The sequence below is a fragment of the Phaethon aethereus genome (assembly GCF_964289735.1).
Source record: "Phaethon aethereus genome assembly, chromosome: 5".
Classification (NCBI taxonomy): domain Eukaryota; kingdom Metazoa; phylum Chordata; class Aves; order Phaethontiformes; family Phaethontidae; genus Phaethon; species Phaethon aethereus.
Window position 1 is genome coordinate 18,436,190 of NC_138579.1, and position 23,271 is coordinate 18,459,460.

At 39.7% G+C, this 23,271-nt stretch overlaps 1 protein-coding gene across 3 annotated transcripts in view; it reads right to left on the reverse strand.

Annotated features, from left to right (window-relative positions):
• Positions 1-23,271, reverse strand: part of UNC79 (unc-79 homolog, NALCN channel complex subunit) — a gene marked incomplete at its 5' end in the record, with an annotated part of 114,137 nt that overhangs the window by 67,644 nt on the left and 23,222 nt on the right. For all 3 annotated transcript variants that reach the window (XM_082000539.1, XM_082000538.1, XM_082000540.1), the window contains 18 exons: positions 242-421; positions 2,053-2,254; positions 3,569-3,750; positions 4,102-4,259; positions 5,276-5,424; positions 5,509-5,588; positions 5,993-6,134; positions 7,587-7,814; positions 9,391-9,612; positions 10,988-11,128; positions 12,357-12,480; positions 13,384-13,574; positions 15,519-15,749; positions 18,113-18,284; positions 18,617-18,846; positions 19,893-19,921; positions 21,188-21,228; positions 22,385-22,473. In XM_082000539.1, the coding sequence (XP_081856665.1) occupies positions 242-421; positions 2,053-2,254; positions 3,569-3,750; positions 4,102-4,259; positions 5,276-5,424; positions 5,509-5,588; positions 5,993-6,134; positions 7,587-7,814; positions 9,391-9,612; positions 10,988-11,128; positions 12,357-12,480; positions 13,384-13,574; positions 15,519-15,749; positions 18,113-18,284; positions 18,617-18,846; positions 19,893-19,921; positions 21,188-21,228; positions 22,385-22,473 (2,791 nt within the window). The remainder of the gene's footprint in view (positions 1-241; positions 422-2,052; positions 2,255-3,568; positions 3,751-4,101; positions 4,260-5,275; positions 5,425-5,508; positions 5,589-5,992; positions 6,135-7,586; positions 7,815-9,390; positions 9,613-10,987; positions 11,129-12,356; positions 12,481-13,383; positions 13,575-15,518; positions 15,750-18,112; positions 18,285-18,616; positions 18,847-19,892; positions 19,922-21,187; positions 21,229-22,384; positions 22,474-23,271) is intronic.

Consider the following 23,271-nt stretch of genomic DNA (forward strand, 5'->3'; position numbering starts at 1 on the left):
CAAACTAGTCTTGAAGCATTTTGTTCTGGCATTTTAAACAAACACAGCATAGACATAATGTTTGTCTATGTTCTTCCATCACTAACTTGTCATTATCTGAATAATGCCCAATCAGTCAGAAACCTAAATTTGCTATCCCAATTGGATAAATATTGACAATTCCGATGTGTACCCAGCAATAGGATACGATCCTAAGTGAGAAGATACAGGCGTGTCACAAAAATATAAACAGATACTCAACGAATTTTGGTGGTTAAGGTTTCTGGAAGGGAGAGCGCTCTCTTTGACTCCACTGGTCCCTTCACACTGTCCCTCAGGGAACGCACACTCTTCTGACGATTACGTGCGAAACGAGCCCTCTTGATCTTCCACATTGCTGCATCACTGAGGTTGGCGACATTTGTCCGGACAGCAGTGATAGCTTTGCAAATGCAATTGACCAAGTTAGGATTCATTCCACAGCATGGTGAGGCCCTAATGCTGCCAAGTGCCAAATGCAACTGGGCCCCAGGTCCCACTCAAGTCAAGAAAGCTTCATATGGGCTCAAGGGGTCCATCTGCAAGGTACTCATTTGTATGGTCTCATTCTGAAATCCATAAAACCCCAAATGGCATAACTGTGTTTAAAAAACTATGCTGTTACTTCTTTCTTTAGAGATTGGACAAAAACAGGTTCTTGAAACCAAAACCTGAATTTCAGGCTAAGGGTATATGAGGTGCCCTATTTAAAATGGCTGAAATCTCAAGAGTATGGATCACATTTAGTGTACTCATACCCAAGTGTGGCCTCTAGTTTTGCCTCACTGACCTCCTGTCCTGCCTACCCCTATCATCCTGGATTTGAACAGCATCTGCAAAAATTTGTGTGGGATTATGTGTTTACAGGTGGTGTTACTAGCAGTATCACTGCATGTCTTAATGGGGTGACCAATACTTTTCTATCCTCATATCTATAGTGCATTCAAACCCTTTGAATTTAATTATCTGAGCAACTAAAGACGGTGAGCCCATCCTTTGCACCACTTATGTCTTTGAAAAGGCAAAGAGAAAGGTTAAAATAAACTTGAAAAATAGCTTTTGCATATTTTAATTCACTCCCACCTATTCCTATTTAAAGATAGGATCCTACATTTGCAGCCAGAGGTGCTAGAAACTAGTCCCAAGATTTCCTCCTCAGGCCACTGCAGCAGCTTCCAGATATGGGTCAAGCTACTCACATATGGAAGAAAAGAAAAAAAATATGTTTTCAGTTCCACCCGTCTCCTGTATGGATGCAGAAGCAGCACCTGGGCTTTTTTAGGTGCTGGGGTCCATGCAAGTGTAGGAGGAGGCACTAGGCTGCTGAGGGAGCACAATCTGTCCAAACAGCTGTCCCCACCCTCCTCCAGGCAAATCACATGGAAATAGATCAGCTTCATGGGCCACCACTTGGATAAGGAAGTTTTCAATTACTTGGCTTGTTAGACAATCATGCACAAATTATTTTTTAGCCCCTTCTAGTGAATGGAAGGAGACATGGCGTCTCATCAAGAAACCAAGTATGAACAGGACATTCACAAACATTTGTCACTGTAGGAACTGAGCACCAGCTCTAAAAGTCCGTGTACCTCTTGTGCTGTGTCCCAAACATTTGTTTGTTTTTTGTGGGTCATACAGCTCTTAGGGCTGTCTTTGTACAGGCCATTTCAGAACAGGGTCAGGCATGACCCTCTGAGAACCACGATGTTGATAGCATAAGAACATCTACAAAAGAACAAATGTGCTAATGCAGGTTGCAGCTGATCACAGAACCAGACCGCATTTCAACCAAGGCTGGCAATCACGTCCTAGTCAGAGTAAAACATGATGCCCAAAGGTGCAACAGAATGTAGCCTAATCTGTATTGGGGCAGTCAAAAAATGCTTGTTTCAAATTATTCTCTTTTGGCCTGAAAGATTACTTAGTTTCAGCAAATTTATACAGGTGAGACCTACATCTCTCTCAAACCCTTGCAGGCACCTGAAATTCCAGAAGCTGATAAGAGGTGATCAGATTGATTTGGACTCTGCTTACTTGTTGGGAAAGGGAACTCTTTGTTGCAGTCCAGATGAAGCTGTGCTTCCAGAGACAGGGTCTCAAAGCGATTCACAAAGAACTCCCAGCTCAAAGCTGGAATATCCGCTTTTAGAAAATGAAGTAGTAAGAGCTTATTAAGAATTGTGGGCCTGTCCTTGACAACTGTGTCAAACTGGAAATCAAGGCAGAGGCAGAGACCCTATGGAGTGGAAAAAAAAAAAAAAAACACAACAAAAACAACACAGAACTGAGATGTGAAAGCTTGAAGCATTTTTTTAAAGCAAAGGGAGGTGAAAGCTCACAATTTCTCCTGTTAATTACTACAGGACAAAAGTTTAGCTCCTTTCTCCTACCAAGTCCTTTAAATCAGAACTAATGCTACTGATATCAATGCAAAAGTAAAATAAGTAAGGAGATAAATGAACATCATATTTAGAATGTAGAATTTGCTAAGATTTTGAGGAATACAAAGGTATAGGCAAAGTTCTGTCCTACTGCACATTTGGTACACAGTATCAAAGTATTCTCTTCACACATACCTGCCTGAGAAAAAGCTTCTCTTTAGGCAACTGAATCAAGCCCTTAATTACAAAAAGAATTAATCACAAAGCCCAAACAGAGGAAGAAATATTATGTGGTGAAGTGTATCAGAAGCACTTTGCCTCAAAATGCTTCTATATTTTATTTGCACTAGAATTTTGGGTGTAGTGTCACAACTTATGTGTGAGAAGAAAACCCACACATGAAATATGAAAGTGCAGTATACTGGTCATAGTCTCAGTGAACTCGGTGAATTAAAGTCCTCTGGAAATTATTTTGTAAAAGCACTATATGAAATAAAACTAGCAAGTATTAACAGCTTTTTATAAGCAGTAAGACTGAACTTTTTAAAATACATATTAATTCTATTCTCCAGAGAACTAGACCTGAATTGCATACTATGAGATTTATTTTTTTAATCTTGCTTGTATATGCAGGCTCTGATCCACTTTCATATCTGATTAGTTTTAATCTTGGGAATTCTGAGTGGCAGGGTCTCTCATATGCTTAAAATTACAGGCCTAAGTAAATCTTTAAAAAGATCAAGACCATGTTTGGTTTTGCTTGAATATATTTTCTCACTGTCAGCTCAGCAGGGTGTCATAAGACGTACAATCATTTTTTTTTAATTGAAAATTTTCACTAAATTTTAAAATCATAAAAAACATTTACAGCTTTCTATGATAGCAGTTCAAATGCAATGGTAATCCTTTGCAGTCAAAGTTTTTACGGTTGGACTTGATGATGGTTAAAGGTCTTTTCCAACCTAAATGGTTCTATGATTCTAAGTTGGGGCTAAGGCAGTATCATTTCTCTTGGTTATTTTGTGCATATATCAATTACTAAGACCTGTAAAGCTTGCCTAAAGAGGGATTAGCAGTGATCGTGATGCTGTACATCTGAACCGCTCTGAACTTCAGGTGAAAACCGAGACTCCTGTTTGAATATACTTTTTCCCACATAATGAACATACCTGTAAAGCTGGCCTCTTTATGGTGTCAAGTAACAGCCCAGCTCTTGTAGCTACTGCTGGATTGACATCTTCCACAGCCGTCAGGAAACAGCAGAATGCATGAGCCAAAGAGTACTTCAGCAGGTGGTTTTTTGTCACAGAGTGAATATCCAAAAATCTGCACAACACAGCCACCTTCTCCACTGTAGCAGCCATGCCCCCAGACAAAGAAAATATGCATGTTAATTTAGGCAATGGCTTCTTTATGTCCTGATTAATGTACCTCTCCTAGAAATACGCACATCTGAGAAAGTAACAACAAAAAAATAGCTGGCAAGTGTCATTTTGATTTTACTTTGATTATCCAGAATGTCTCATGTTCTCCTCTACTTTACTCCACTGTTGTGCCATAGTTTTGCACCAGACCATCTCCAAAAGTGCCCAAAGCAGCAAAAAGAATTATCAATTATAAGTCTCCTCAAGGTAGAGCAGAGAAAGCTCTACCTCTTCAGTGAAGCAATAAAGAGCAAATAGGGTACATTTTGCAGCCCTACCTGCTTCAAATCTCATCTTCCAATCTTTGCTGTTGAAATTGCTGTTTATGATTGTCCAGAAAATGTCAGCTCCGTGGGGAAGCGAAAGTGCATGAAGAAGAAGTGGGACTGCCAGCGAAGAAAGTTGAGAGAACTCAGACTTCACAACTCCCCATAAACTGGAAATACCAAAAAGAGCAAGCCTGCTTATAGAAACAGTCCTTCGAGATCCTTTCTTTTATATGTCTACACTGTATTGTTGGTGGGAATGCACTTTTCATTAAAATCTCTATGAGCCATCCTGGGCATTTATGTGAATACTGCAGAGTTGCTGGTAGAAGTGCACTACTTGCAAATCTTCAACTACAGCAGTTTTTCTTGAAAATCCACGTTCCCTTACATTGAAACACTTCAGATTTGACAACTTTGCCTAATTCAAGGCATGACTGCCACGGAACATAATCTATGCTATGAATTAGCAGTTTCAGCATAACCAGCTTCAGTGCATAAGCTACATGAACTGTCTTGGCACCACGAATCATCTGCAACGACAAATCATCTGCCTCCACGAATGACTAAGATGTCAGGTGTTCACAGTCTGCTGGTATTTAGATTCAGGACAGATTCTCTAGTCTGCTAAAACAATACAGTCTCAGGACATGCTCCATGAAATTGATACAGAGCAGCTGTAAGTGTTGATGAACACACTCTACTTCAGAACATCATACACTGATGTTTATTCAGTGACTTATCTGCAAAAGTCCCTTTCTCCAAAGGGAATCTTAAAATTCACAAATTTCAATCCAATTCACTCTGATTCTAAATGAAAAAAAAACCACTTAAAAATGAGGTGCAATACTGTTGTTCTCTCATCTTTTATTTTATTTTGTAGAGTCAGGGAAGATACCTCAGTTTCAGACAATGCTATTACTCAACATGAGAAACGCTGACTCTGCAAAACAAGTGGTGCATGACAGAGCAGCCATGGTGGACAATGCGGGGTACCTTGGTTTCATCTGCAACGTCTTAATTAGTCTGTGCAACATTGCAAATACAGTTACTTAACCTTTCCACACTTCCTTACCACCCTTTGTTCATTTTCCGTACTAAACCTGCAAATTCTTTGATGCCAACAGCAAATGTATAATTGGAGAACCAACAAAGTATGAAGACAAAATGTGCAATAAAAACCTACCTTGCAATCAGCATGTGATCTTGAATATAGGCAAGAAATTGTGGATGGTCCTTTCTTGCTATATACAGGCATTCCCCATGAAGACACAGGATCTTCAGACAGTTCAGCATGTTAAAAAGAATGTCTGGTTCTTCAAACCTTGACATTTCCTGTGTAAGCAGATGTACTACTCTCAACACAATGACACCGCTTAACCAAAAATTCAAAGTAAACAAACAAGTAATCAATGTTACCTGCAATATAGTGTATATGAGCTTCAAGGTAACAGGAAGTTGCTGATAACAAAATTTTCTTTCTGTGTCATTCTTTATCGCTGTTAAAAATGTTACATAAAGCGTTGTTAAAGTTCTCTCATCCGTGGATTCAAAATGAAACTAAAGAATGTCAAAGTGATGAGAGATAAACTAATTCTAGCCACAGTAACCTTGCAGTCAGTAAAGTTACAACAGCATGGAATTTGGCATGTAATGTTTTTACTACTTTATATGTTCAAAAAGCCAAAATTTCTTCTAACGCTTTTTTAAGAGACAGTCACACTTGCTAGCAACATAAATATAGCCTTCCTATTTAATTAATATGTTGAAAGAATTAAATGCACGATAAAAAAGTGGCTGTGCATTGTTGGTCTTGAAAGACTCCTTCAGAACCTTGTATTCTATGAGAAGTGTTTCATTTAAAGCCTTACTGATATATTCAACCTTCACACCCTCCACCTACCAGCATTTTCAGTGGTCTCTGTGTGATTTCCTGGGTTTTCTCCATGTTTTGGTGCTGATTTGTCTTCCTCTTCTCCTTCAGTTCCTATAATAAACTCAGGTCTAGTATACAGAAGACTATCCTCGAGGTTATCTGTGGGCTCCTTTAAGAATATAAGAAAATTAAATTCATTTCTTGATTTTATCTAAATACATGAGGCCTTATCCTGGTGTTTAAGTTACATCTGGTATGATAAGCTGAACTCAAATGAGGCAGACACCGTCTAGTTCCATGTACACTTGTGCATTCAAATCAGCTGCATTTCTACAATTCTGCGTCAACAAATGCGTATCGACAACAAAACTATGTTTCAACCATGGATTTAAGTGATACCACTTAACAGTAACTGTATATATATATATATTAGAGCTGGGGTGGATCCAATCACAGGGCTGTGGTTTCACCAAACTTTTCATCCTTGCCTCAGAGAAATAAGAGACAAGAGCAAGGCGTGTTTCCTACACTACTGTAGAGTTACAGGCTTAAAGGCCGATGCTACCTCAATCACTTTTACATTGGAAAAAGGACGAGGCTGGAGTTCCTTCTGCCTGTGGTCAGGAGCTCAGGATTACAGGTTGCCATTGTGACCTTTACATTATAAAATCACAAGGTGGACCCTAGAAATGGTACCAAGCCCCAGCACTCAAAGAACTTCACTACTTGCTACTTTTCAGTTGAGGTGAAAATCTGAAATAAAAGGGCATGAGATTATTTTTCTAGCACAAGTTACTGAATACCACATGCACAATACATACTATTAGCATATACATCCAAATGGAATTCCAGAAATTTTCCACATTAAAAGGCAACACTATGCCCACCACTGAAAAAAAAATTACTAATAAACATCCTGCCACTACCATGCCACAGCAAATGAGCACTCAGAATAAAGGTAGCAATGCTGTCTTCTGAACTATCAGATGGAACAGTTACGTATAACAGACACACAGCTTAAAAAAAATTTATCACACCACAGGTAATGCTTCAATTCTTCCACAAAGCTACAGAGGACTTTGTGGCAGAGTACAGAGGACTACTAATGATGACTGGCAATTGGAGAGCACGTATTGGCATCTGATAAAAAGTTGACTACTCAACCTGAATTATATTCTGTTTTTCAACAGTGCTCAGCATTTTCAAAAAACAAGCACCAACTAAGTCTTGCTCACTTGACAACTGATTCACTCAAAATCAATAATAATTTCAAAATATCCACTCTTAGCTTTTAAAAGAAGATGAAAAGCACTAAGTATTAACATTTCACATTTTCTTTAAGACACAGTAACATAGGAGTGTCCTTCCAAAGTGAAACAGCACTTCAGTGTTTATGGGGGAAAAGTTCATACTGGATTAATACTATCCATCTTCCCTGGATTCTTTGCATCAATTCAAAATAAGGAAATTTTACAATTCAATGGCATTTTGCTTTAACTTCCCAAATCCTCCATGCTAAAGGTCAGCACAGCTTTGCTCCCTTGTGCACAATTTAACGACAACAATGAAGAAGAGGAGTTTCAGCACACCAATAATATAGGCTCATTCCTGCTCTACTTACCACAAGCCTGATTTCTTCCTTTGGAGCAAGCTGTTCCAGCAGCTCAAAACCCAGCTGGTAACACAGAATGCTGGACTGACACAGACCACATTCAACTGCTTTTTCATCTTTCTGGCAGGTGTGAGAACCACCCCAGGGTGCCTGGAACACATTGTTTATGATGGATATTATATCTTTTGAAATGCTGTTCTCTAAGCCCAAAGTGACACCATCATCCTGGAGTTCCATCTGAAAGATAGTGAAAAGAGTAAGGATTTATTCACAGAATCATAGAATGGTTTGGGTTGGAAAAAACCTTAAAGATCATCTAGTTCCAATCCCTTTGCCATGGGGCAGGGACACCTTCCACCAGGCCAGGTTGTTCAGAGCCACATCCAACCTGCCCTGGAACACCTCCAGGGATGAAGCATCCACAGCTTCTCTGGGCAACCTGTTCCGGTGCCTCACCACCATCATAGAAGAGAATTTCTTCCTTGTATCTCATCTAAATCTACCCTCTTTTGATTTAAAGCCATTACCCCTTGTCCTGTCACTACAGGCCCTTGCAAAAAGTCCCTTTCCAGCTTCCTTGCAAGCCCCCTTCAAGTACTGAAAGGCTGCTAAAAAGTCTCCATGAAGCCTTCTCTTCTCCAGGCTAACACCCCTCAGTCTGTCCTCATAGGAGAGGTGTTCCATCCCTCTGATCATTTTTGTGGCCCTCCTCTGGACTCGCTCCAACACGCCCTTCTGATGTTGAGGGCCCCAGAGCTCACCACAGTACTCCAGGTGGGGTCTCACCAGAGTGGAACAGAGGGCGAGAATCACCTCCCTTGACGGGCTGGCCATGCTTCTTTTGATGCAGCCCAGGATATGGTTGGCATCCTGGGCTGCAAGTGCATGTTGCTGGATCACGTTGAGCTCATTAAGCAACACCCACAAGTCCTTCTCCTCAGGGCTGCTCTCAATCCATTCTCCACTCAGCCTGTATTTCTGCTTGGGATTGCTCTAACCCATGTGCAGAACACTGCACTTGGCTTTGTTGAACTTCATGAAGTTCACATGGGCCCACCTCTCAAGCCTGTCAAGGTCCCTCTGGATGATATCCCTTCCCTCCAGCACGTCAACCGCACCACACAGCTTGCTGTTGTCAGCAAACTTGCTGAGGGTGCACTCAATCCCACTGTCCATGCTGCCGACAGAGATGTTAAACAGTGCTGGTCCCAATAACAACCCCTGAGGTATGCCACTCATCGCTTTATTTATTTAAAAGCCAGAGCACTAACTATTCTGCCTATTCCTACATTTCTGCCAGTGTTTCCTTACAGTACTGGGAAGAGTTTGAGATAAAGCTGGAACTCACAATTTTAAATTGCCACTAGTGTTGAGGCCCAAGCTCCAACAGCTAAAGTAAATAGACAATTTCAAGCACAGGATCCATGAATTTTACCTGGAGACAGTTATCCAAAACACTTGGCCTTGGATCCACAACATACAAGTTTAGCTATCCAAAAATTATGCATCTAAGCAAGCCTATCAACAAGCCTCTGCTTCTAGTCTGTAGAAAAATAGTATCTCCAAGGAGAAGTTCCTTTCACTCACATGAGCTATCTAACAAGAATGTGAAGGTATCTAACTTCTCGTCGTTGAACATGAACCTATAACTTCTATAGGTAAAGGTAGATGACAGCTGTAAAGGGATTTAAATGTCTTATACTTCATTCCAGTCCCTTAGCAGAAAAAGACTCAATACAGGATTAAAGGAGAGCCAAAGAGACTACAGAACTTCAGTATCCCCTCAATATAAGTGTTTTTCTTCTGCAAGTACCTGCTTCAAGATGAGATCAAACATCAGAATGAAGCAATTAAGATTCATTTCATCATCCTCACAGTCAAAATCAATCGTCTTTCCACTTGGGTGTCCAAAGTTCTTGAAAGGGCTGTGAAAAGGACTACGTATTGGACTCCGAAATGGGCTCTGGAAGGGGCTTGGGAAAGGACTCAGCATATTGTGCTGAACTCTGCGCCCAGGGTCAGAAGCAACGCTTACCTGAAGACATAAAGAATCAACATGTCCAAATGACTGTTACACATTCAAGCAATCTCCTTCTATACGAAACTGCAGAAAATGTCAAGAGTTTTGACAGCCTTACTACTTCCTTCTGTAGCTTTTCTGCAAAATCTACAGGTGCCCCTTAATGCCATTCAATGACAAAACAGGAATCATATTCTGCACAGATGTATACATTCTTTTAAGCTAAGTAACCGATATACATTACCTTATTCCTACTAAAGAGGAATTTTAACATCATAAACCAAACAGAAAATTGGTGTAAGAAGTAAAGTGGCCATTGGCTTACAATGATCTGCTCCATGATCCAGGGACGCTAACTTCAATAGTAGGAGACCAATAGAGGAGGTTATCTCAAGAGAACAGTGTAACTAAGGCTATACCAAGGACACAGGTAGCTGGAAATGAACTAGACACAAAAGTAAAAAGACATGCATATCTGCATTGATTTACGTCCACACCATAGAAGGCCACCTAAAACACCCTGAGATCCTTTAAGTGTGGCAGGGACATACAGAGTTAGATAACACATAAGGTCTATTTTCAAGCCAGCTATAGTTTGAAAGACCAGACAGAAAGTTTGTCCATTTTTTCTGCTTGGTTTAGAAGTGGTCATGGGCTAGATGTTGGGAGTGCTCTCTGCAGAGCTACATCAGAAGACAGGCAGACCACATGTAAGGAATCATCAACTGCCTAGATGCTATAGTTCCTTAAATCTAAAGATCTGACTTTTCAAGCACTCTTGGCCCTGCTGTCTCTGAAGCACTTCGTCCAAGACTACTCAGAAGTTAGTCACATCAGTCCAAGTATGTGTAGTGCCTAGAGATTTGTACGTGTTCTATTCCGGACCATAAGCCTTTGACTGACAATTGTAAATCAATTTTTGCATTTGTTGGATGGGGGAAAAAAAAACTGCAGGGAAACAGAAATAAATTCTGCTCTGTCACCCTTCCAAAACATAGGCCCACCAAATTAGTACTAGAATACAAAAGCTCACTCTGGGTGACCAGTTGTCCATAACAACTTGTTGTTGACTGTTATTAATAGATGGTGCAGAGAATGAAAATGGTTGGAAAAGATACCAAAAACACTCCAAACATATCCCAAACAAACCAGTTCACCAAGGAAAAACTGCACAGTTTTTCTGCAGCTCCCATCTGCATTATCTTTACACTGACCATATGATAGAGTGGTATTAATTCAAGAAGTCATGCCAATTTTCTTCCATTTTCAAAATTTATAGTGTTTCCAATCAAATGCTGCCATATTTAAAGATGCCTTTTTAATTTTTCACATGCATTCTATTAGGAAAATTGTCCTAAGCAAAAAATTAAGTAGGATAAATAACAATTACCCTCCGAGCTGCAAGATTTCCCGTCAGTTCACTGACTCTCGATTTTCTTTGATTTGCTAACTCTTTTACAGAATTAACTCCATCAGAAAACATGCTGATTAGTAACTGAAGAGGAACAACAATGTCTAGTTCAGATAACACCTGAGGAAAGACAATAAATAAAAAAGCATGAGTTTCAAGTTTGATCAAAAATGCCAGCCGCTTTATAAGCGCCTTTAATCATATGATCCTCGGTTTGGCCATTCCCATGCATTTAATTTTGGGATTCAATGAGGTGAGCTGTGAACTTAGATTTCTGTTAGAATCAGGGCAAAAGAGAACTGCTAAAAAAAGGGTATTTTCAAAATATTTTTCGGCATCCACTTGGTGAGCCTTGAGATCAGTTTTATGCACAAACACACAGGATGTGAGGTTGTTCCATAAAATTATTTCTGTAAACCAGAAGTACTACCAATACTTAGACGAGTAACTATTTACTATATTATTACATAAAACTGGATTCCTGTATTTTATCTAAGAATCTAGTCAGATTGGTTGCCTACAGATGTCAACATAGTGACAGGGTGGTTATCTGCAAATCACTGAGGGAAAATTCATCAACTATTTTGTCACCAACACTCAGACAAATATGAGCTCCTTCATGCTTGTCATTAACTGTTATTAGGTCAAGAAAAATCTGAAAAAAATTGTACTTTACTTGAAAACTCTGCACACATGAAAATTGCTACAGTCATCAGGTAAACTGGTCTTTGCAGAGGCTTAACCACAGTAAATCTCAGCAGAAAAGAAGTGATAATGAAGAATACAGGTATTATTCTGAGGTGCTGTGGAAAATTTTACACCCTTTTGAATTCACTGCCCCCAGCTGACGTGATTGTCCCTGTAGCTTTTGAATATGAACACTGGATGAATGCTAGCTTTGTGGGCAAATGTAGCACAAAAGGGCCAGAGCAGCAGCAATCTTGATGGGTACAGAGCTAGTCTAATCCAGATCTTCATATGTGGGAACAACTACAGCTGCTCTGGAGTCTGGAATTAATTTTGGAATCTACAGACAAAATTCTGCAGAGACTAAAAACTACTCCTGGCAAAAAGTCAGACAGCTGAATGGCCCTAAAGACACAACTGACATTCAAAAGTAAAAGGCATTTCCAGGCTTCCATTATATTGTCCATGATGGGCTACTAACATAAAGCTTCCCAGGATCTGTCTACCAGCCACCTTTACACAGGGGTTAAGCAAAGGACAGGAAGGTTCCATAATCCTTGGAGAAGTGGTTTCTTTTTTCTCCCCTCCCCCGCTCCTTTTTTTTTTTCTTTTCCAAAATCACAAGCTGCTTCAGCATGACTTGTCAAGAGAAGACACTTACATGCAGCCAGAGCAATGCTTGCTCTTGCACAGAGGATGGATACCCTGTGAATCGACAACTAATGAAGCCAAACATCTCCTCCATGGAGAAAGGGAGAGGGCAAAGTTCAATGTCAAACATTTTGCTGAAAAGTAGAAAAAAAAAAAAAAAAATAGCATCACTGAGTTACCATGGCATACACTGTGGGAGATATAACAGAAAACTGGTAGTAAGGCAATCTCACTACCAGCACTGATGATGCTTCTGTAATCTTACTTGCCCCCCCACCCTCCACAGGAGTTGAACTAAGCTGCTGTTACCACCTGTCCTGACTGCACAAGGTCATCTCTGAATTTGGTGACGCAACTTAAAAATTTACATCACATCTCATATCATGCCCAGTCTCTCTCGATAGCAGTATCTTTTTCAACATCCATGTAAAAATTGGAAAATTTCTCATCTCACCATTCCTAGACTATTCCACGTTTACACTAAAAAAGTTTATATCGATACCTACAAATATAAACTTACAGCCAGTTTCAGAGCCTCCTCACCAGTTAAACGGTAATGTGAAGTTTTATTGTCAAAGGCATACACCAGACATAAAATTATGACTCAGGCAGCCACCATTCTTGTTCTGGTGTTTTCTTTGCTCAACAGGGGAAGATACTAGCTAAACCAATACAAATCATCACTCTTTCAGTGCCAGCTCTACTAATCCCCACCACTTCCCATCAACAGCTGGCCAGGAGCAGAAAGATGCGTCTTCCACCATGTTGCAGGAAGCCACTGAATATGTGCCTTGCTCACAGCAAAAAAGTATCCATGTAGTTGGCTCGACAGAGATTCGAGGATCTCAGGAGCAATAAAAGGAAATTTCCCCAAAGCTTAAGTGCTTTCTAAATATGTCATAAAATTCAGAAACATTCACTCACTACTGTCTACAGCACATAGGCATTTTTATTTGTTGTCACCCATCTTACTGTGCTAAAACCCTCAACAATCAACATAGGCAATGATAGAATGGTTCCTATACATGTCTACATACCTCAACACTTCCCGGAACTCTTTCAGTTGATTATCAGGCACTTCCGTCCTTATAGCTTCCAACCACTCTGGCATGATACATTCCCACACTGGCTGGTTTATCACATTGTACGGAATCAAGCAAAGGATTCGATTCAGCCCTTCTTTTAATTGGGTGACAGCACTACACGATTTGTCCCAGTATCCACCAACCTGTGGGTATTTCCAGGAATCATACTGATGAACGATATTTCTAGTCCCTGTAACTTGTCCAGCATAAATTTGCACAGTGTGTTGCGGCCAAGAAATTGTGGGGGGTGATCAGCAGCACCTTCCAGCCTGAATTTAGCATTCAGCCATGGGGATTGCATTGTTTTTTTCCTCTCTCATTTGACCCACAGTACACAAAAGCACTGTCCAAGATTTAGATGAAGTTTGCTCACTTCCAGGTCATGACGCAGAATAACCTCTCATTGTTAACAGTTCTCAACAAGGGACAGATTTGTTTGGCCAAACTTGCACTTCCAATTATTTGCTCTGGGCAAGCTGTTAGTGGTGCATCTTTATTTTGAAAAACTGGGTCTGTACCAGGTGTTCTTTTGTGGTTGTTTGCTTTGGGTTTTTTTGAGGGAAGGTTGCAAGCGATGGAAGCCAAAAAATATACTTCTAAGTAAATAAGTAACTGGCCTACAGAGATTAATTATTCTAACTGACCTCAGCTCACATCTGCTGTTCCTGACTAATGGCTCTAGAGATGCCTGCTGTTTTGGCAGCAACTACTGGTAATCTCAGCCAACAAACTATTTTTTCTCCATTCATCACAGCTAATTTCATGCTGTTTGTCTTCATGTTCTACTGAACCCTTGCAAATCTGGCAAGTTGACAGTCTAGTCTTACGTATTGCAGTAGGGGTAATAAAACTCAAAAAAAGGGGCTGGATCCAAGACAAGAAAGAGATCCATAACAGATTACAGCATGAGGTTCAGTCCTTCCTTTCCCTTTTAGCCTCAAAGCACTGATGTCTTTTCTTCAGTTCAAACGTTCAATTCATCCATCCACCTCTCAAATTTCCTCAGCTGCCCTCCAATCCTCCCACAGCCAGGTGTATCTTCAGAACGATGGTTCACAGTTAAGACACATACACATACTGGTCTGCACACATACAGCAAATCCCACATATTAAGTCATGAAAAATCCATGGATGCACGCTTCATCCCTGATGATGTAATATATTACATCCAGTCTTTATGGCCCTTCCTAGTCTAGCCACTTAGTTTTAGGAAACAAAACCAACATGTCCCCTGGAAATTTTACAGAAGAGGGCCACAAAATGGAAGTCTTCTTACAAAAGCACATGTGGTATAGTTGGCAGTGATAAACGAGGAAAAAGTCTCAAACCCCTCACAAATATAAAGTTCCTATTTTCATGCTGATGTTTCATTTTCTATAGAATAGTATTCACATACCTGACTTTGTTCCCTGTCTTCACTATCCAGGTTAAGTGATGAGTTCTGCTTCATAATTAATGGACAGAAAGAAAGACTCTTTCTAGAAGCAATTCCAGCAACAGTCTCACTTAGGCACCCTGAATGACCTTCCAGATAAGTCTCTCTCCCTCTCTCTCCATCCTCAATAAGGTGAACCATGGCAGACTAGTGTCTTAACCGAGTCATTTAAATTTGGTATCTGAAGCTACAGGCATCAGTATGCCCAGAGTTCCTTTCAGTTAGGACTGTGTGACTTCAAGAACCTTAATTCACAGCTGCACAGATGAAGTATGCAAGGAACAGAGAAAAGTTAGTAAAGCAGACTAGTAAAGGACAGGCTTATATGTGGGAGCACACAAACGATACCTTTTACTAAACAAGTCTGGGTGCTTCAGCAGCACAATGGACATGTGCAGCTATAAAAAATGTACAGTATATTTCAATACCTGTAATATTCTTCCAACCTGTCTTCATATTACTGTAAATAATCCCCACTCTCTAGCACAGTAAAACTAAAAATTCTATGAAGAGGAAGAATTCCTGAACTCCAATGCTCCCTCAACCACTAAGATTTCTTTTGCGTTGACAGAACTGGCAGAGAAACGGTCTTTATACTTGAGATTTTAATCTCTGTGGCAAACAAAGGAACCTTCAGATAAATTGTTCTTACCCTGGCAAACTCCATTGGTTTAGGAAGGAGGCACATAACCATGACATCAAACCGAACATCACAAACAGTCTTCAACCACTTAGTAACAAACTGGGGTTTCAGCTTTTCAACCAGGCTACCAACTTCGTCATCCATCATGTAAGCTGTAGAGTGAAACCACTGAAAAACCATGCTAACCAGCCTTGCTAAACTCTCTGTGGGTGTATTCTCACTGGGAGTGCAAAGGCTCACCTGGAAGACAGAAACAGAAGTCAAGTACTATATTTTGCATATTCTCAGAGATACAAGGATGCAGATTACATAGAATACAAATGAGCTGATCAGTTTTAAGTAGAGTTTGACACAGGACAATTGACAAAACATTTCCAAACCAGAAAATAACAACAAGAGGCCAAAAAAAAAAAAAGCACTGAACTTTTTGTTTCTTGGTTTCAACACTGAAAATATCAATACAGAATGCTTTGACAAACTGAAACCTTTTGGTTTCAACTTTAAAATTACTTTTCATTTCAAAAGCTAATGTAATGCCTGGTAAAATATATGATAGATATACACACATACATACATATATATAAAATGTACAAGAAAAGACAAACCAAATAAAGAGTTTCAAAAAGTCTGAAAGAAGATGGCTACTTAATATAAGTGATCTTTCCTTTGCAAAAAGATTCCAATTTCGATTTTTTTTGGTCTTTATTTGGGGAGGGTAATATGAGTCTTAAGTCCTCAAAAATTCTTACATAATAATTAATATTCTTCTCCCCTCCTCCAAACTCTCTCTTTCTAAAATGATGTCTGCACTGTAAAACTATTCCAAATCTAAGACCAAGTCTGTACCCCAGTTCACAGACCAGGGACACTGCTACACCCTTAATTATCTGCTATTTTAGCTCATTATCTTCTGGGGACAGAAGGCAAAGTTTCAAGTAAGGTTGCTGCACTGAATCCAAAGAATGGAAAATAACAAATTACAGGAGATTTTGGAAGCTCCTTTAGCCACCTATCAGCTGTTTGTTGCTACTTCCTAGCGAAAGCTGTACTCTCAGCACTTGGCAACCTGAAACCAGTAAGTGTTGCCTTGCAGCAAATGAACAAAGGAGAAACATTCATGTGATTTCTGGGGAAACAGCTGACAGCACTGCTTCGAATAGAAGACCAGAACCCATCTTACAAGTGCTTTTCCTCCATGTTTTTTCTTGGGATGAGGCAGCTAACACCACCATTGCCCACTCAAAGTACAGTCTTCATTGTTCTACTTCATTGCAGGTTGAAGTTAAGATGTTTGCTTCCTGGTGCTTGTCTCAGTTGAGTGTTAATTCAAAGGCAGTATCAGCTGGCAGACTTTTTAATAGGAACTCTTGAACTCTGTCCCGTTTCTAGATGACAGGTATTCATTTTATGAAAGAAAACAGCAACCCACTATTTCTCACAATCTGTGCTCTCATCTCTGCCAATACTCACTACAAAAAGATCAAGAAATTTGTAAGAACAGAATGAAGTCAGTGAGCTCCCCCTCCCTACCATAGAAAGACAGACTCTCAATGTCAAGGATGAGGTATGTACAGTGTAACAAAACCTGTTCTGTTCTCAAGTCTACTTCTGAAAACATAGGCCTTCAGTCTTTCAAACATCTTTGAAACAGAATATGTGAATATGGCACAATAAAAAAATAAAATAAAAGGCTTTAAGTTTAAAACAACATTAAACAACAAAACCCACAAGATAGCAGCAGAATATAAAGTTTACTCATGTAGTCACTTGAAACAGCAGAGCAGCTTTGTTGTCATAATGGGATTCTAGACCTGCCACCCTGCTGTCCCTATCTCTGTTTAGATGATGGATAAGGGGTCCTACTCTTCCACACTTGTCACTGGGTGACCAAGGAGGAGAGAGCCTGAGAGCTCAAGGTGAATTGGAAGGAGCCTGAGAAGGAGAATTCTCCTTAAGGAGAATTGCAGAATCCAATTTCTGAGGATCAGTCAGGCTCCAGCCTGACTGCTCATGAACAGCCCTGCTATTTTGGAAAAATCTCTGCTAGCTACTGTGAGAGGTAGAACCAGCACGACTCCACCCTGTCAAACCACACCAGGTGGGAGTACAATGACTGGGACTGATCCAGCTAGACCAATCTGAAGGCAGGAAGGAAAAGCAGCCCACTAAGATTCCTCCAGCCTATTCAGAGGTGACAGAGAAAGATGAGCTTCCAGAGAGTGATGTCGAAAGATGGAAGGCAAAAGAAAAGATCTTTAGATTGCCTTTTAAGGTTAAAATAATGGCTCTCGGCAGAGGGCACTTGTGAGCAGAAGGTGACGGGCACATAGAAAGTCAGTAAAAAAAACTGAGGGTAAATAATTCTGTTACACACTCTATACAATACTCAGAAGGCAGTAAGCAGCTCCACCCAAACTAATTCTGAAATCTCCAAGTCTGACAGCTTCACAAAACTCCTTCTTTTTGCTTACAAATCACAAAAGTATACAATTAAAGCCAAGAAGTGAAAAAAGAAAAAAAAAAAAAAGACACAAAATTGAGGCTTTGGAGAGAAAAGGAGAGGAAAGCAAGAGGAGTGAGAGAAGACAGAAAGAAATTCTTACCAAGAACCAGATTCCAAACTGACTCAGGAGGCGTTGGTCATGCTTGTCATCATCTTTATTATCAAAGTCTGTGTTGTCCAGGGAGTGGTGGGAAGAGGACAGGCCCATCTGTCTCCTGCGGTTGAGTTCATACTCCCTCTGCTCAGCATGAAACTCTGCTTCCTTCAGCAAGCTATAAAACAAGCTTGTGGTCAGTGAATGCAGCTTTCCTGCACTGGATACAGGTATCTGATCAAGAATAAGTAGAGTTAAGGCATCTGATTAATCATTTTCCTGAGAACAGTAATAAAACAACATCAAATTCTAGGATTCAAGGCTGACTTCGTCCATGAGGATGACACTCACAGCTGACTGGTACTCTACTACTGCAGCAGGAGCTCAGCACCCCTGTTCTGAACTTATCCTGGTGAAATGAAAATCAGCTTGCACAAGATTTGCAGGCAATATTTACATGAAAGCCTGACCCTCCTTTACATATTGGTGCCTCGTAGGCTGCCATATTACCTGATCACAGCTTCCACAGTACACACAAGTTCCTCTGCCCCACACTCCCGGGTATTGATAGGGGGTGGTGAGGTCTGATAAAGATGGGTTTCTGCGGCTGCCCCAACTTCACTGCTGTGATGATTTGAATGGCATCTTTTGCAATAGCGCACTGGCCTGTTGCCATGGCGGCCACAGCAGCCTGCTGAGAAGCACGTGACAACAGCTCTTCTGACATGTGAACTACAGTTCTGGAAAACAAAAAAAGATTTTATCAGGCCACAAATATCAGGAAGTGGAGCTGAAAACAGAGATGAGAGTCAGCACTGGGGAAGTGGGTCAACTGTTAATCATTTCCAAAATCACTACATATAAGCACAACTGTGTGCAAATCCCTGATGCCAAGTGTCACTGAACTTCCAGAAAGATGAGCTCAGGCCACAATGCTGGGCCTGGACTTATGTGTCACGGTTGCTCTTCTTTTGGAAGAGGACAAACCAACATTTAAGTCATCAACCTCAACTTTCTGGCTTAGAGCAATCTCTAAAATTTACAGTTCTCAACTCCTGCTCATACTTCAGAATGTCTTTTTAAGTTACATGTAGCAACAGGCAGATCCTTACGAGTGTAATCAATGCTGCCACATCAGTTTATGCTATGTAAGGATCTGCTTATCACAGGTAACCATCCAAGCCTCCGAAATACGTGCTACCTTTATTTTTGCCACCTGGTAATTTGGCCTAACATAAAAGCTTTCTTTACCATGTAAGATCTAGAATATGTTATGCACTGTATTCCTCATTATTAACACATTATTAAAACATACTTAGCTGGTATGTACTGCAAGAAGATTCTTTTTGTCAGCAATCTTTTTAAGGCCAAGCACTGAAGACTTTCAGTCCATATTTTTTTAAAAATACAGTTTACAGTAGGATGTTTGTCCAATTTAGGATTAATTCAAGACTTCAAGGAGATGAGAAGATATAAACACTTAGATTCAAAATTAATCTCTTGCTCTATCCTCTTCAGAGTTGTAGAATAAAAACGGAGCTTGACTGCATAATTGAATTGCTTTACTAATTGCTACTTTAACAAAAACCTACAACTCAAATCAAACACCAGCAGTTTTAACAAAAAGAAACCTTGCTGTTGAATCATTCCCATCCACCAACAAATGCATTCATGGATAAATTGTGAAAATTTAGAATGGTACAAGAAAGAACGCACCACATAGTAATGGAATGATACTACACACAACATCAAATCATGCCCCATCACACAAATGACTGAATCTTACCTTCTTCTGACATATAGCAGAAATTTCAGCTGTAAGGGGAAGGCATACAAAACATCAACACAGAATGATGATCCTTCTGTTTTACTATGGCAGCCATGGGAAAACAGACTTGCTGCAAGTAAGTCTTTGAGGCTAAACTTGTGTTTCCAGGTATTATTGAAACCTCTAAGCCTGTTGGACTGCATGAGGTAGGGCATTATATACTTAGGCCTACTGGCTGTTTCCGTACTGAAATGAAAGAACAGCCTTGGTGCATTGTGTGGTGTGCTCTGCCTCCCATCCACCTTCTGCCTATGCTTCTGCCTCATGGACAGACTTGTAGAAGTACACTTGTAGGCACACTGCTGTGGTATGCTGTAGGAGATAGGGCTCAGATGTGCCTACACTGACTGTGAAAGCTCTCAGGATGAAAGATTAGTGAATATAGATAAACAGCGTACAAGTAGCCACTATGTCTGTGGCCCACAGCTCCATAGCAAAATGTTTGCAGATTCAACCTGTAAGCTGTAGCTATTCAGTCTGTTGCCCTGGCAACATCTGATTCAGTAAATATAGGTGGCTGAGTAAAAAGAAGTACTTCCTTTAAGTAAATAAAATTCTTAATCTGGATCAAACTTCAACTAAAAGGAGACAGCAAAAAAATCTCCACTGTCTAAGAATTTTCAGTTTGCAGAACAAAGAGAGAGTGTCTTTGTTCTGTTCTTGAAAGGGTTATTTTAGAAAATATGTGACTGTCCTTGTAAACCCAAGAAATTCTAATTAGTCTGTCAACAAGCTTCATCTGCATTCTGGTAGATAATAGAATATCAGGCTCTCTCACTGGCCAAAAGACAATGATTGGGTCAATGACTGGATCACTGAAAAATATTTTATTTCCTTTTCTGATATCCTCTACAGCCTTCTGTTCATAGAATAGATTTTCAGAAGCTTGAAGAGCTTTCGAATCAGACCCAGGCTACCAGAAGAACTAGCCCCTTTTTTTGAACACCAGTGTGGGACCCAAGGACTTTTAAAAAAATTGGCCTCAACTGTGGCTGCTTCAAGATTTGAAAATTTGTTCAATTGTCTCCATTTCCTCACACATAGAGAGTTGCATACTATTTCAGGTAGAGGACTAGTTTTTCATAGTACTTTAAGGACATTAAGCACTATTAAGTACAAGCTACTTTAAAATTCTAAAAAATTCCTTTAGAATAGAATGCAGTGTTTCAAGTAATACAGTATGCAGAAATATCAATAAGCATAGGGTTGTACAATTATGGTTAGTTTGTATCTACCCTTAAAATACCTCTTACCTTGTGGTAGAAGAACATCAATCAACCATTCACTGTGATCCCTGTAAAAATTGTATATCTAATTAGCTTTCCATTTTTTATTTATATATGCATTTATTTTTGCAAAGGAAATTTATCTAAATTAATGTGGTAGGACTGACATTATTCTGAAGCTGCTTTTTAACAAATGTAGTTTTATAAATTGCAGGCTGCTTTACATTACCTCTCTTTGTTGTGCCTGTCTTATTGCAAATTACCACTTTGTTGATGTTGGTCCACCATGCTCAAGGCTTTCAAAAAATTACTTTTAAGGCATAAATTTATCAAATTAAAATAGTGTGTGCTCTGAAAGTCTGATGGCTAAGAAATGATAGTGAAGAATAACAGACAAACACAGAAAAAAAATGTACCAGTACCGCTTTCCTGTGAGTCTCTTTAGAAGCTACTAAATTCAATTACTTTTTCCTGCAGCTTTAACGAATGACGACTTAAAAATCTACGGTGAGATGTAACTGCTTTTCCTACAGCTTGTGTCCTATAAAGGTGTCTTAAACTGGGGACAAAACAAACCATGTAGCTTCTGAATTACCTGTAGCCTTGCCCATTTGAACTAATGATTGGAAGTCCCCATAAGTATTAGTAGATCTTGTAAAATAACACAAACCAAATTAGTACTTTTTTAAAATAATTTTTTTTTTTTTTAAGTGAGGTTAATTCATCTCAGGCTATATTCATTCCAAGTACTGGACAAGCCTGGACCAGTTTCAATTCTTTACTCTGCTGCTTCACGGTACACACTAGAGAATAATCAGAAATACATGTTACAGAATAGTAATGAAGTCTCTGTAAAAGAGCTTTCATTGTAATGTCCTGCTTTTAATGACAACTAAAGAATGAGGAGAAAAAAATGTTTTGTAAGAAAAAGCTTGTACATTAATAAGATTCCCCTATCATAGTCAATGCATCCCACAGTATCTGTTCATTCAGAGCTCTTAACTTTACAACTCACTACTGTTCAAGCTAGATGTAAATGCCTATCATGTGGGATGAATTTCTGTAATCCTTATTCATACTGACTGGCAGTGTGTTCCACATATTTCAACAGGGTTGTCTATGTAAGTTATATGCTAATCATACTGAAATAAAGCATAACTCCAGAGTTCTGAACTCTGGAGTCTGACTATGCCTGATCATTTTCCAGCTCTTAAGTTTACCTACCCTGCAATTCTCTGGCTGCATTCTTCACAGAGATATAGGGGAGGTGGCTTATCACCCAAAGCCACAGACAAGGATGGGTCAATGCACATCTGAAACACAGAGAAGGAAAAGAATTAATACATCTGTTCATTGAAGTTCACTGAGAAAATTCAACACATTAATGCTAGAGCATACAATATAATACAGCTTTGATACATGTTAAGAGCATTTAGTATTCTGAAAGATGGTACTCAGCATTTGGCAGTACAGGATCTCAAATTATTTCTAAAAAAGAGAGGGATGAAACTGAAAATGAGAGCCTACGGGAAGAGAACAGGACATATTTCAATATCGGTATTATCACTCTCTGAAAGACAAATATATTTTGTGTTACACATTCACATTGCATAGTCATGACAGACTTACTTTTTTTTTCCCAAAGATATAGTCACTTAGAGGATCCATTGCTTAGGACAAGGTAATATAAAAGTCTAGATTCTTCTCTCTCAGTAACACTTCTTCCAGCAAAATCTAATTTGCAGTCATCATAGCTGTTAACTATACAGCACAATTCCAGCAACAGAACGAAGACTATGGACTCACAGTACGCCTGGCAACATAGGTCCAAACTTTGTCTTGTGCTAGCTTTTATCCTTCCACATTAGACAGCTTAGAATTCTATGAAGTGCTCTGTAACCATGCTCATCCTTAATATCAAGACTTGGCCCACAGTAATTGTAGGAAATACGCCATCTTGCTTTAGGCAGCCAAAGAACATATTCACAAAGTTCTGGCCCCCTTGGTCTCAACAGGCTTTGCTGTTCCCTTACCTCCCGCTCTTGGCTACCTGTGCACAACCAGAGCATATGGCTGGGGTAAAAGTGCAATCTCCCATCCCCCAGATAGTT